This window comes from Haliotis rufescens, unplaced genomic scaffold (assembly GCF_023055435.1).
Source record: "Haliotis rufescens isolate VD_foot unplaced genomic scaffold, xgHalRufe1.0.p SCAF_53, whole genome shotgun sequence".
NCBI classification, from domain to species: domain Eukaryota; kingdom Metazoa; phylum Mollusca; class Gastropoda; order Lepetellida; family Haliotidae; genus Haliotis; species Haliotis rufescens.
Window position 1 is genome coordinate 724,645 of NW_025964257.1, and position 14,236 is coordinate 738,880.

Genomic DNA, 14,236 nt, shown 5'->3' on the forward strand with positions numbered 1-14,236 from the left:
GTTATATTATTTCCGAATGAAATATTGTTTAAATCAAAAATTGTTAACTTCCCCGGATAATCAGTGAATAATCTATTCACTATTTCAATGAATACCTGGTAATTGGTGGCAAATTCCGACGATGTGTCACTCTTGTCCTCCTCGTCGATCTGGTATTCGGATCCTTAAATTGAACATGATAAATATGTTGTAAGTATATAATGCATTGCTTACCTTGAATCTAAAATGCGAATCAGTATTTTGCGATTGACTAGCATGTGTTTCAAACAATATGTAAGTGAAATGGGATTGCTTGGTTTTAGCGTGTTTGTAGGGATATGGTCACACATCTGAATACTTAGTTTGGTAGTTTGGGTAAGAAGCATAGTTAAGCCTTTGTCCTATCGAATGATGATAACTGTTCGGTTTTCTTATAACATAAAACGCAGGTAGAATAATTACAATTGAAGAGATACTGATTATAAATTCAGAGGAAAACATGTAGTTTGCATGGTGGAACTAGATTTAGTCAGAACAATCTACTCAAAATGCCAGCCAAATAGAGGAATGATGTTAATAAACTCTATTTCAAGAGCCTGAATTCATATTAATATAAATAATTCATATATCAATTATTTGTCTTAAGTTATTAAGAAAATATCCAAATGACAAATAACCCAAAATATTGTAGTAGGTGACTGTAGTAATTAATAATTACGTTTACGATTTGAGAGAAATAAACATACACGCCGTGGTTCCCGTGCACAAATGCCGATGTCATAGAGAATTGGCTAAGTTTCATTGCAAATAAATCGCACACGTATCACTACCCATCATAGAAAATAACAAACTCATGCGGCAGTAACGCGTGTTACCTATGCATATTGTCAAATCAGTGTGAAAGCGGCAGACAGTCAAATTAAGCGGCGCCATACTGTCTATGGTTATTCTCAATGTTTATCAATAAACATGTGGTAATGTCCTCTTTAAATTGGCGTTGAGTCATCGTTAGTCAAGCCTTGACAAGACATTTACAGTGATAACAGGTGTCAATCATTCCGCTAGACATTCCAAGGCGGCAATTATCTTTGATCTTGAACTAGGGCCCGGTATGTGCGACATGTTATTGACAATCTATACTTTTTTGTGGTTTCTGCCAAACCGTCATTGGGCATATACTATTCCAAATTAAAAAGGCTGTTTTTGATATTTTTACCAACGTTTTATAGTGCCATTTGTCAAACATGTGAACTGAGAACTGAGCCGCGCAAACAATCTCATCAAGTGTATAATATGTCCATGTTAAAAAGGGGATTCAAACTGTAGTTACAAATTGTTTAAACGAAATAACACATATGCAGCTTCTTAATAAAAGATAGTTAGAGTTTCCGTGGCACTGCATGTTTGCAGAATAAATTACTTTTCATAGGCGATACAAAATCAAAATCTTCAGTTTTATTGTGACACTGCTTGTAGATATCACAAATAATCTTTGTTTATCAACATTGTTGTATTGGAGGTTTTTTAATAGTCGTATACCCGGGTGTCGCATTGTGCAGTTTTAGCAATGTACGGGGATCAAAAATCTAATAGATAACAACTAACGTTATACTATGTACATGCATACGGTAAAGCGATACGTTATTTTAGAACATATTTTAGAAATAATTGTCTTCTGTGTCAAAGGTTCTCACTATAACACTGCAGTTCACAACGAAGTGTGCTTTCTGCGACAGAGATAATAAAAGATGGTAGATGTAAATTGTTAGGTCCGTTCACAACTCTATATCGAACGTCTTATGTTAATAGAGTAGTCATTACATTTCTATATTCATGTATATGGCACTAAACGATTCCTTTACAATGTATGTATATTTGTCAGATATGAGCAATATCTCAGAAAGGGAAAACATTTCATAATCTTATGTGTGATGTTTTGCATAATATAATAATATCGAACGATAATGTATCTCCTCTATATGGTGATTTACACAGAAATAAACCGATGTCTTTACATAAATAAATATGTAGATATTTGGTCTTACCTGAGCTTTCTCCTGACTCTGACCAAATTCCATGCAGTGATGCCTCTTCCATTGCAAAAAGTCGATCCAAGATAATGAACAGCCTTTTTTCAACGCGTTTCAAACGTAACTGGCCATCAGACGTCTAAGTATATATGCATTTTGGATTTTTTAAACGGAAGTGAGAATTTGTATAATGTGGACGTCTCTGCCCAATACTAAAATGTTTTCACAATTCAGTTGAACGTTGAGTCGCAACGCACAGTTCATAAACGGCACCTTTCTTCTCACGATAAGATAATCTTATTGAAGGATTAACATATTGGCGCACATGTTTGGATCAGTGATTGTGATTTAAACAAAGCAGATTCTTCTAAAAACATCATGGTTTGCCTAGGTCACAGCCAGCAAAAGCGTTTACAAAATATAATATATTAGTTCAAATATTACTAATGAGGCCCTCTATTGTAGAAACGATCTTTGTTCTACGACAATCGTCAGTCGGTATGGGAAAACAAAATATTTGTTTATTTATTCAAATTTCATAGGCAATGTCATATGATTATAGACAAGGAAGATAAGAAAATAAATATAAAGAGTAGCCACTTTACATTTCAGTTAAATTTGCTCATGATTTGGTCTTTTCGTGGTAAATAGTGCCAAAATATAATATGCAGCTACCAGTAATTGTATCTACAATGATATAACTCAATCTGTTTTTCTCATCATTATTGCAGTGAATTGTCGTATGAAAGGCGTATGGCCTTTCTGAATAAAAACTGTTAAATTTAAACCAGACAAAACAGGTGAAAACTAGAATCTTTGAAAAGAGAAACAAGGGTAGTATTTTGATAGGGGTTTCACTGAAAAAATTAAGTTCACAGCGAAGCATTCTTGCTTAGTCTGTTCCTACAAATAGAACAGAAGGCTATAAGGACCAACCGTATTCCGTTATATATGTTGCTTCTGTTTCATCGTTTCATACATTGTCCTTTCATCATGCCGGGTTACTATCTTTAGATACAAAAAAATCACCCCAAAAAGCTATTTTTATTCATTAAAAACAACAACAAGGAAAAGATTTATTAAAGGTAACAGTAAGTGTTATCTGAAATATTTATATTCTATTATCCCCTTTATTTGGAGTGGGAGTGTCACATCATCATTCAACATCGGCTTCACAAATGGGATGTGCCCGACGGGTACAAACACAAAACAAGATATGGTAAATAATCTAACTGAATATTATGTAAAAACTAGAGGTGAGTTTTAAGATAATAAGTTAAGGATTACTTCAGATACTAAAATGAGTTGTTTCTTTCGTTTATTTAACGTCTGCTTCACAGAAAGTGAATTTTATTTAAAAAAGGTAAGTAAAAACTAAATGAATAAAATATAATGTTGTTTGTATAAAAGCACTGAAAGATGGCGTCAGTTTGGAATGAAGACTATTGCACACCATGGAATTAACTTCTCGCGCGTAACATATCACGTGACTGCTCGCTATGTCACGTGGTAGGTCATTGGTGCTATATGACACGTTCTCCTCAGCGGCAGAGTATACCCTGATTGGTATGCTTCAACAATCATCACATTCCTGTGTTTGCCCAGCTGCCTGCTCAAGTTGCCATTCATCGTAGATTAAGAAACTGGTCAAGTTTCTGGAGAGGGCCGGATTAACAACTGAATAAGTAAGTAATCATTTTACTTCTCCCATGTAGATGTTATGTTGCGTAGAAGATATTGATTAATGAAAGCTGAAAACAATGTCTTGTTTGACGATATGATGTAGATTAGATGGCAATGCGTTACATGTAAACAGCTTTTCTTTGCGATTTTTCAAACAGATTTAGAAGTTGCTTTCATACCATACGAAACTACTGTCTAAGTTGTCGAAAGTGAATGTGAGTCGAGAGTATGTTACTTTCTGAAATGTCTCAGTACAACTCCGGCTATACCACTCCCAGATAAAATATTTAATTAGTTTAGTGTCCTTGATACCATTTCACGACTGCGAGGTAGGTTTTTCATAACGAGAATACGACATTGGGTATGTCCGTAGTTGACGAGAACGTCTTTTGAACTATGATATATTAAAAATATCATAGTCGTACATAGACGGCACAATTTCACCAATAGCGAGAACCAATAAAGACTTATGCGTAAAATGTTATGATAAGATACACGTGAGGGTAATCGGAATTCAAAAGATGAATATGTTGACAATCTTCAGATAACCGTCACTTTAGAAAGTGTGAAATTCAAATATCATTCTTCCATAATGAAAGCTATCACTCTAGAAAGAGATAAAACTGCCAACCATTAATTGCCGACCTGAGCATTATGCCAAATCTTTTCTTCTTGATACAGGGAAATTATAAAACTGTAACTAGTTCGCAACCAGTTATTGTAGATCTTAACTTTACTGTAATTTCCATGCACTAAAACAGAATTGGATCCGTTGTGTTCATCAAGCATTCAGATATAAATCTTATACATAACCAGTTACATAACTAAACCCGAGTCTGAGGCGAGCATGCACTAGAGAAATATTGAACTGTAGAATGGGGTATTGATTATATTTCGAAAACTTACCGTTTTAATGTCTGTTAATTCGTTTAGGGTTCTGTTAGATAATAGAGTGACGCCTCTTGACTCGTTTTTAGTTATCTTACTACAAATAAATGTGAACGGTTCATATATGAATACAGTGTCAATATACTTCTTGTTCCAATAAGAGTGATGTTGGAAACACTATATACGACTCACTATGACAAATCCAATGACTATTTATCTATAAGTATTCTGGCAACTTCAACAATAGATCGTGTTATTTTGGAAACAAAACTACTTTGTTTTTAATTGAGAGAATATATAATTATGTGAACATAGTGAGAATTGCGTATGAACTCTTTGCTTTCAACGATGATAATATGAAAGGGGTGGGATTTTGTACAAGAACGCCACGAAACAAACGACAGTTGAAAGCAACAAACGCAGCATTAAAAACCTTTCATACTAGATTTATATGTGAAATTAAGCATTATTTCGCGGTCCATAACCAATTTAATTGCATTTCACACCGAAATATTAATTATTCATTATTTGTTAAGTCCACTTAGATTTGATGGTATAAATGTTCGAAGTATTTTACCGACTGATGTTATATTGATACTTTCGTACGAGACAACTTACACTCCTTTGATACCTCTGATTCAGTTTGACTGACCACATCAGAATCCAGAACAGGCTAACATCATGGTAGAACCAATATGATTAACCTAAAAGTGTATGGATTCACGTTTTTATTGTTATCGTATAAGGACGTGACGAAGCTATGGCTTGAGCATTACATCAATTTTTATTTAATGAATTATTGCTTTTTGAAAGGCTGTATAAGTTTATCATTATATAACTGGCACAGAAACTCGATCTCTGTAAACACTATCACCATGAATACGTATTTGGTCGCAAGTGTTTATTGTATGGAATGACATTAAGATGTGGCATGTGACTTTACTGCATTTAAACCAAACCTTTCGTCCAGTTCTTCGTCAGTAAATTGTACCTGCATATTCTGCTATAGAAATAGTAAACCATAGAAATAGTGCTTACTAGTTTTTAACATGTATATTTAAGACAGTGGCATCCTTACACTGCAAACACGAAAACGTCGGTTTTTTCCGTATATGGTCATTGGACGGAAAAACGACGTTATTTGGACGTTTTCAAACCATCGTTTTTCCGTCCAAATAACGTCGTTATTTGACATCGGAATTTACTGGGAGAGAACGATAGCGTTAAGCTCCTCCCTTTCTTGATTGACATTGTCAATCAAGCAACAGCGTCTACCGGTATTTCTACTTCTCAGATTTCATTGGTCAGTCTCCGCGTGTTAGATTACAGGCCCGCGTTTGACGCTGCACTCGAAGCGCTTAGCGGAAGTACTGAAATCAATCGTTCTGCGCATGCGGATTACTTAATGCCTTGACCAAATTTTCCGTTCTGTGCATGCGCGACTTCGCGTATTGTTTCCTAGATTTAATGTCACCACTATTTGACAATGGTTCATAAACTCAGTCACGTGAAGGTTCGGAATCGTAACGAGTAACTCCATTTAAATTAAAGAGGAGCCCCAGTGATATGGGAGATTCCAAGATGAAACTATTCTATGGCTATCTAGGCTGCCGCCCAAACCGATCTAAACGGGACCCGATAGCTTATTGTATGCTATATAGTCATATGGAAGTGGACAAGAACTATACATTTTATTCCGGCCGATTGTTCTTGCATTTACTTATAAGTCAGGAAAATGGACTTAAAAGGGGAGTTGTTGAATGTAATTATTTTAATTATTAAATGTTGCCTATACACTAATCTGGACGAACTTCTCATTGTTCTGTTTATGTCATCCTATATACTATTAGTATGTTACCGTTCTAAAGTCAACCTCTCACATAACATTATATTGTTCACAGTATCAAAGTTTAATCAACAATATCAAGAGCAGCGATTTAAACCACTGAAACACCCAAACACAAGGCTGTTATCAAGCGCTAGTGCAGACGTGATGCATCAGAAAAACTGTATCGTAATGTCTTCAGAAATTCAATTATACTACGAGATAGTACGGCTAACGCTGACTCACCGTCGGAACAAAGACAATATCGCTAATACAGATACATATATAACGTATTTGAATGTTAATACTAAAGAAAAACAATCATTATTTTTGCAGTGACGATATAACACGTATACACGTTTATTGTTAACTTTCATCAGTTTTGCTCTTCATTTTAATAACTTTGTTTTCACATATATATGTAGCAATACCCGACAAGCATGTCATACATAATTATGGGGCAGTTTTCAATCTTGTACTGACTTACTCTGGTGTTAATGAGCGCAGTTTATTGGCTTGTGTGTAAAACCCCGTTTTTCTGGTAATCCTATTATTACTTAGTTTATTTCTATCTAATGACACCCTGTTCTCTGGATCATGGCTCCGTGACTATCCATAACAATTAAGATGAACATTCAGTTCAAGTAAATGAATGAGTTTGTTTTGACGCTACAGTCAGTCAAAAAACCAATGCTGTGAGGTTTGATAACACTTCTACCAGGTCGAACATCGTGGATCCTCATTTTCGGCCTAAAGAGAATCATAGTTCATATGCTAATCCATCTGCGAATACCCCCCCACTCAAGATGACCTTACTTGTTGCTAAATCTATCATCTATCCCCCCAATATCACCCCCCACGCCCCCGCCCCCACCCCCCACACGCACGCACGCACGTCCACACGCACGCACACACGCACGCACGCACGCACGCACGCACGCACACACACACACACACACACACACACAAACAACTGACCTAAATAACCTGGATAGGAAATACTGCTGATAGCCTCTGGTCAACTCAGCCGCGCCACCGCAGAATGTTCGTCCAACTCTGCAGGGGGCATTCTCAGTGGCTTCAAACGCGCTGAAATGTTTTCGCCTTGCATCCAAGATGGTGGACAAGTGAAATCGTATGAAATTTGGCTATTTTAGGTCCTATCTCTTTTTTGATTACACAATAAAGTCAATTCATAGTTACACGGTTGTGAAGAAGCTTACAACTTTATAAGACTTATTCATCTCATTCCAAAAAAGCTACTCGCGCTCACATAAAGTTGTAGTTATTATGTCACTGTTTTATTTCTTTAAAAATATATTACATGTTCAACAATATCAATTAAGATGAACATTCAATTTCCGATATAAGTAAATGGAAAGTGTGTTTTACGCCACAATCAGTCAAAGACCAACGTTGTCCGGTCTGATGACACAAAATCTACCAGGTAGCACATTGAGTACGACCTATCCCCATTGAAGTCTCCACTGTGGGTATTCCTGAGGACGAAAAGGCCCCATGTACCTAGGAATTTCATCAATACATTCATGCGCGGCATTCTCTGCCTAAAGAAGATCATATTGTTAACATGCTAATCCAACTCGAACTACCATCCCGCTCAAGATAAATGTTTTATGTAACATCCAACAGGCCCACATTTACGCACGCACGCACGCACGCACGCACGCACGCACACACACATATTTGGATTTACCAATCCCTGAATTGAGAAGACGTGCGTTACGAAGCTCCTCCAAGTCATCATCAATATCCGTATATGTCTGTGATATCATTACCCTTCCAAAGCCGAATATACATTTATTGTGTTTTCTTGACAACAAATGTTATAATTGGGATAACACTTTCTGAGTAAAGTACAGATTCTCGTACTTTCTTGGGTTGAGTCCCGTCCGGGATTTGAACCCACACTGTGAGTGAGGCACCCAATCGCCAGAACACAAAGTTGGCGATCTAACCCAGCCACCGAACCAAAAATGTTAGTCCAGATGACGTATACTTTGTGTACTCCTCTGACAAGAGAAAAATGGCACGGCTTCTATGACCGAAAGCTTTGAACCAAAATGCCTTTAAGAAAGTGATCAACAGTAACACACATTATATTTGGATACCACTTTCTCAGTAAACTACATATTTTTAGGGTGGAGATAATAGACGTTGATGGTTGATTATCAATGGACTAATTAAAGCCAAAACTTAACTTATGAATGATTGGTAATGGGAAATGGACAATGGGCAAACGGGAGGCGGGGTAATCAGCGCCATGCCAGTTATCTGTTGGCTTCCCTTGTTGCGTTCCCTTCTTTGCTATCGTTTTACTTTTGTTGTTCTTACAGGTACAAATTTATGTTCTCTGCCTCATAGCATTTAATAATATGCACCTGATGAAGGAGAATGTATATATTCCGAAACGCAGTGTTCCTCCGTTGACATCCATAAATATATTTCCTTGTGTGTATCAGTTCTTAATGCCCTTAAAAGACTCAATCTAGCTTTGTTTTTAAATGTGGTGATATGTGCGTACAATATAATATGGTCATGCCTATATACATTTGGGTCTTTGTCTACATAAGCATTTAGACATACAATTTAGAGCTAAGGACATTGCAAATTCTGCAGTCATGAAGTACACGTCATAGCAAGCTGTGATCTTTATTCATACTTTAGATATTCGTAATGGAGATCTGTAACTGAAGTTTACCGTAATCTTCCGCAACTCTCACCTCCTGACCAGTTGAACGTCTTAGTGCATTCAGATGCCATTGTAAAATTCCAGGCTGCCCCTCTTTCTGTGATGTTTTGACGGATGAAATCTATTGCGTTATAATCTCTGTTTGCTGATATATAATATGTACATGTTGTAAAATATTTACGATATTTTAAACGTGTAATTCGATGCATATGCAATGCAATGTGAACATAAGTGCGGATGCACGAAGGCGGTTATAGTCATAGTTATACTGCGATGGATGTAGGGGAATGGTAGAGGGGTGTATGTATGTATGAAAGCACGAATACCGATACATGAGGGCGGATATAGTTATAGTTCGATGGATGTTGGGGAATGGTGGGAGGATGGATTATGTATGAAAGCATGTGCATGGATCCATGTTGGCTGACGTAGACATAATGGTGGGGAAAGAAGAATGTGATGTGGGTGGGGGTGTGTGCGAGTGTGCGTGCGTGCATGCGTGCATGCGTTGTGATACGAGGGTTGGCGAACATGTTGTCAGATGATTGTGTGAGTAAGTTAAGTGATTGAGGATGTGGCAGGTATGAGTATTGATACATGCAGACTTGGGGTTGTGGGACTGGGTGTGCCTGTACTGAGGTATTTCGTTTCACTCACTTATAGTGTTTTCTTTCACTCAAATACTGTTTTACGCATTTTAATGACTGAAACTGTAGTGACTCAAAGGTCATACTGGCCGGGCATTCAACATATCTACCCCAACTACATACGTAGCCATTTTTATGGTGTACAATTCTTCTTCTACCTCTCACACACACACACACACACACACACACACACACACACACACACACACACACACACACACACACACATACACACACACACACACACACACACACACACAAAATACTAAAAGTATATTTAACAAAACGGATATTCCCTCACTTTAGAAATAGTTATCAATAAACATTTATCTGTTCATTGACCTCTTTATGCTGTAGGCATATAGGTACTTCCCACATGAACGGATGATGTGTATGTTTATTAATGTAACAGGTTTAGATGTATTGTCTATCTTATGTACAAACTACTAATTTGTTACTAATCTTTTTCAGGAATCATGGCCTCCTTTATGAAGAGAAAACGCTGTGAAGACTGTGGAAACTCTTTTTCCTCTTCTTCTAATTACAAGCGACACAAAGGCACTTGTCCGAGTACAGAACCTGAACCTGCATCTCAAGACAGCTCTGACGATGATGAAGAGGTATACTTTGATGAAGATGAGATTGACGATCTGCTTCAGAGTTTTCAACCGAGAAAACCTCAGCAAGCTGAATCCTCTCAACCTGCCTCACCGGAAGTGAAACCATTTTTTAAGGCACTCATCTTATGGACATGTTTCTTCCTCTGCATTTGGCAGTCTGTATTTTATATTTCCTCAAATGCCATCGCATTCCTTCTGAAATACCTTCATGCCCTTCTCGCCGTTGCCGCTCAGCATTACAAGTTCCTTGCTGTTGTAGTACCGATGTTCCCAAGTACTATTTTCCTGCTCAAGAAATTACTCAGAATTGACGACAATAACTTTTTCCACTATGTTGTATGCCCAGCATGCTGTAGCATATATAGATATTCTGACTGTATTTCTGTTTTCGAAGGAGAAGAAGTCAGTATGACTTGTTCAAACGTCTCCCAACCTAATCACCCAATGAGACATTATCGCCAGCCTTGTGGTGCACAACTGTTACAAAGTATGACCCTTTCCTCTGGCAAGAAGAAGCTTGTACCACATAAGAACTATTATTTTAAATCTCTGAAAGATTCACTTTTTAACTTTTTGTCAAGACCAGGTTTTGAGGAGAAATGTGAACAATGGCGTGACAGGGTCGTTAGTGATGGTACTTTGCATGACGTGTATGATGGTCGTATCTGGAAGAGCTTCAGTGGGACATATTTGAAGAAGAAGAGAAACTATGGCCTTATGCTTAATTTAGACTGGTTTCAGCCATTCAAACACGTCAAATACTCTGTAGGTGTAATGTATTTAGTCATCCTCAATCTACCTCGAGAAGAACGTTACAAACGTGAGAATGTTATCATTGTTGGTATTATACCGCACATGAAGAAAGAACCCCCTACAAACAGTTTTGTACAACCTTTAGTTGATGAGCTTCTTGAAGCATGGACAGTAGGTTTTTCATTCAACTCTAAGATATTTCGCTTGGGCTTAATGTGCATTGGATGTGATATCCCTGCTTGCCAAAAGTTATGTGGCTTTCTGGGACATGCAGCCGTCAAAGGGTGTTCTCGGTGCAAGAAGTTTTTTCCTGGTGAATTCGGCAAAAGAGACTACAGTGGTTTTGACAGAACTCAGTGGATACCTCGCACCCATGAAAAGCATATACGAGAAATTAGACACATCACAAGTGCCAGAACCAAGACAGATAGAGAAGCACTTGCGAGTTCGTATGGAACAAGATACTCCGTCTTGTCTGAGCTGCCATACCTTGATCTGATCAAAATGTCTGTTGTGGACCCTATGCACAATTTGTTTCTGGGGACATCAAAACATATGTTGCATGTATGGAGAGACACTGGTGTACTAACTGACAAGAACTTAGACACTATCCAAGCAAAGGTGGATGCAGTTAACTGTCCAAGTGACATTGGTCGCATCCCACATAAGATTTCCTCCGGTTTTGCAGGGTTTAGTGCAGACCAGTTTAAAAACTGGACGTTACTGTTTTCTGTGTATGCACTGAAGGATGTTATTTCTGATGATCATTTAGAATGTTGGCGAAATTTTGTATTGGCCTGTAGATATTTGTGTTGCCGAGTATTAACTGAAAATGACATAAAAATGGCAGATTTATTACTGATGCGCTTCTGTGAGAATTTTGAGCGATTATATGGCCGTGACAGAGTTACCCCTAACATGCACTTGCATGGTCATCTGATTGAGTGTGTTCAGGACTTTGGACCCATTTACTCGTTTTGGCTGTTCAGTTTTGAACGGTTTAATGGTATGCTGGGCGACTACACAACTAACAAGAAAAGCGTAGAACTGCAGCTGATGAGACGTTTCGTAAGCCATTCTCATCTCCTTGGATTGGTCTTAGATGACGAGTTTCACTTTGGAGACACCCTTGAGCCGATCATCGCCACTGTTACAGCTAACATTAAAGTGGGTACTCTTGGCAAGATTAATTCAAGTGAATGCTTGCAGCTCCGACAGATGTCATCCCGACTTCATCACATTGAAAACCTTCAGTGGACTGACATTGACAGGTTCATTTTTTGGCCTCACTGAAAATGATGAACACTCCCTTCAAGAAATGTACAGAGCCCTCTATGGCGAAACAGTCGAGACTTTGCCGGCCGTTAGGGAAATAAAAACTCTATACCTTGGATCAGAAGTCTTTGGATCTGCCAAGTCTCAAAGTGTGAGATCTTCTTACATCACTGCCTACTGGACAGACGGGGACGGGAAAATTGGTTGGGGGTTTTTTCCGAGACCTGGAAAGGTATTGAGATACCTTCAGCACTCAGCAAGAGTTGACGGCATAGAGAAGAGACACATCCTTGCAGAAGTTCAATGGTATCGGGAACTTGAAGATAAACTAAAAAACCATTGTGGCCGACCAGTGGAAGCCTGGCACTCTTCCATGTATGTTGACTCTGGTCCATCTTCGTTTATGCCCATTCAACGAATTAAGGGTAAATTCGTCAAAATTGAGGGACAAATAGGTACCAGGACAGTTACATTTGTGTCACCAAGGGACAGATTTGTGTGTGTGTAATTTATTGGTTTATTGTTGTTGTAAAGTTTTGCTTTAAATAGAAATTTTAATTGTACATTCTATATTTTAGTTCTTGTATGTGTATTATTGTAGATATAATTGTATACATGTATGATCATTACCCAGTGATGTGCCCAAGTGTTATTTATTGTACATATACCTTGAACTATGACATGATATCCTGAATATAAATTCACGTTCATCCTGTGTTTTGTATTTTTGTTATTTCTGCATGGCTTGGTGAAATGTAAGATTTGGAATGAACACCTCGACAGCAGTTTAGTTATAATGCTATCAATTTATGGATTAGTTCTGAGAAACAGAGAGGGAAACAGCCATATATAACAGGGTACCAATCCGGTGTTCAATCGCATCGCCATGTCTGATAAAGGTATATTCGATTTGTAAAATAGCACTAGTAAAACCACGATGCCTCTCTTGTGGTGGTGTACATCCTGTGATAAATTTCAAATCATTTATGGTGCTAAGTTCATATTACAAAATATTTGAACAAAGCGCAACAACAAACTGAGAACCAGAAGAAGCACCAGTAGAAACATAATTCTTAATTTATTGAGGCTTACATCTTTTATGTGAGCTTGTTAAACAACCAAGAGAAATTCACTGTACTACGCTATATACAAATTAAATAAAAAATCTACCCTCAGTGACCTTTATTTTGCATCTTTGAAATAAAATCATGATGTGTTGCGATATCTAAATATTGCCAAAATATATGATGGCCATAAGTATGATACACTTATGTAACGTATTACAGATGAAATGTTTTCATCGACAAATGAGCTTGGTGACATAAAATCAAATATGTAGACATATAAGTCCACCATGTTCCGTTATACAAGCCTACGAACTGAAAGAAGCGGCAATAAAACCATGATGTGTTGCCAACACATCCTAACATTTGAAAAGTATCTAATGGGGTATTTTATGAAAGCATTCGTTTGAAGCTTTAAGCCAAAGATGCACTTGAAAGAGTGCATTACCGACGTAATAATAATCTCAAGTGCACACAAGTTGAAGAAGCGGCAGTAAATTCTTGATGTGTTGCACCGTCAAATACATTTATAAACAGTATTATGTATTCAACTAAAGCGTTGGGATAGAATATTGCAGCAAATCCACTTTGGAAACGATCTGAACAGCTTAACCAGCAGACAGAAGAAGCAGACATAAAATCACCTATGTATTCAAACATTTCCAAACAAATCCAAACAAATCCAAACATTTCCAAACATTTCCAAACATTTCCAAGCTTGGAAATATGACCTTTCCAAATTTTGGAATGGTCATATTTCCA

At 37.5% G+C, this 14,236-nt stretch overlaps 1 protein-coding gene across 1 annotated transcript; it reads left to right on the forward strand.

Annotated features, from left to right (window-relative positions):
- Positions 1–3,563: 3,563 nt before the first annotated feature.
- On the forward strand, positions 3,564–12,428 carry LOC125374162. The gene is made up of 2 exons (XM_048384992.1): positions 3,564–3,694; positions 10,234–12,428. The coding sequence occupies exon 2, from the start codon at positions 10,239–10,241 to the stop codon at positions 12,426–12,428; it is 2,190 nt and encodes a 729-aa protein (XP_048240949.1). The 5' UTR covers positions 3,564–3,694; positions 10,234–10,238.
- The last annotated feature ends 1,808 nt before the right edge of the window (positions 12,429–14,236 follow it).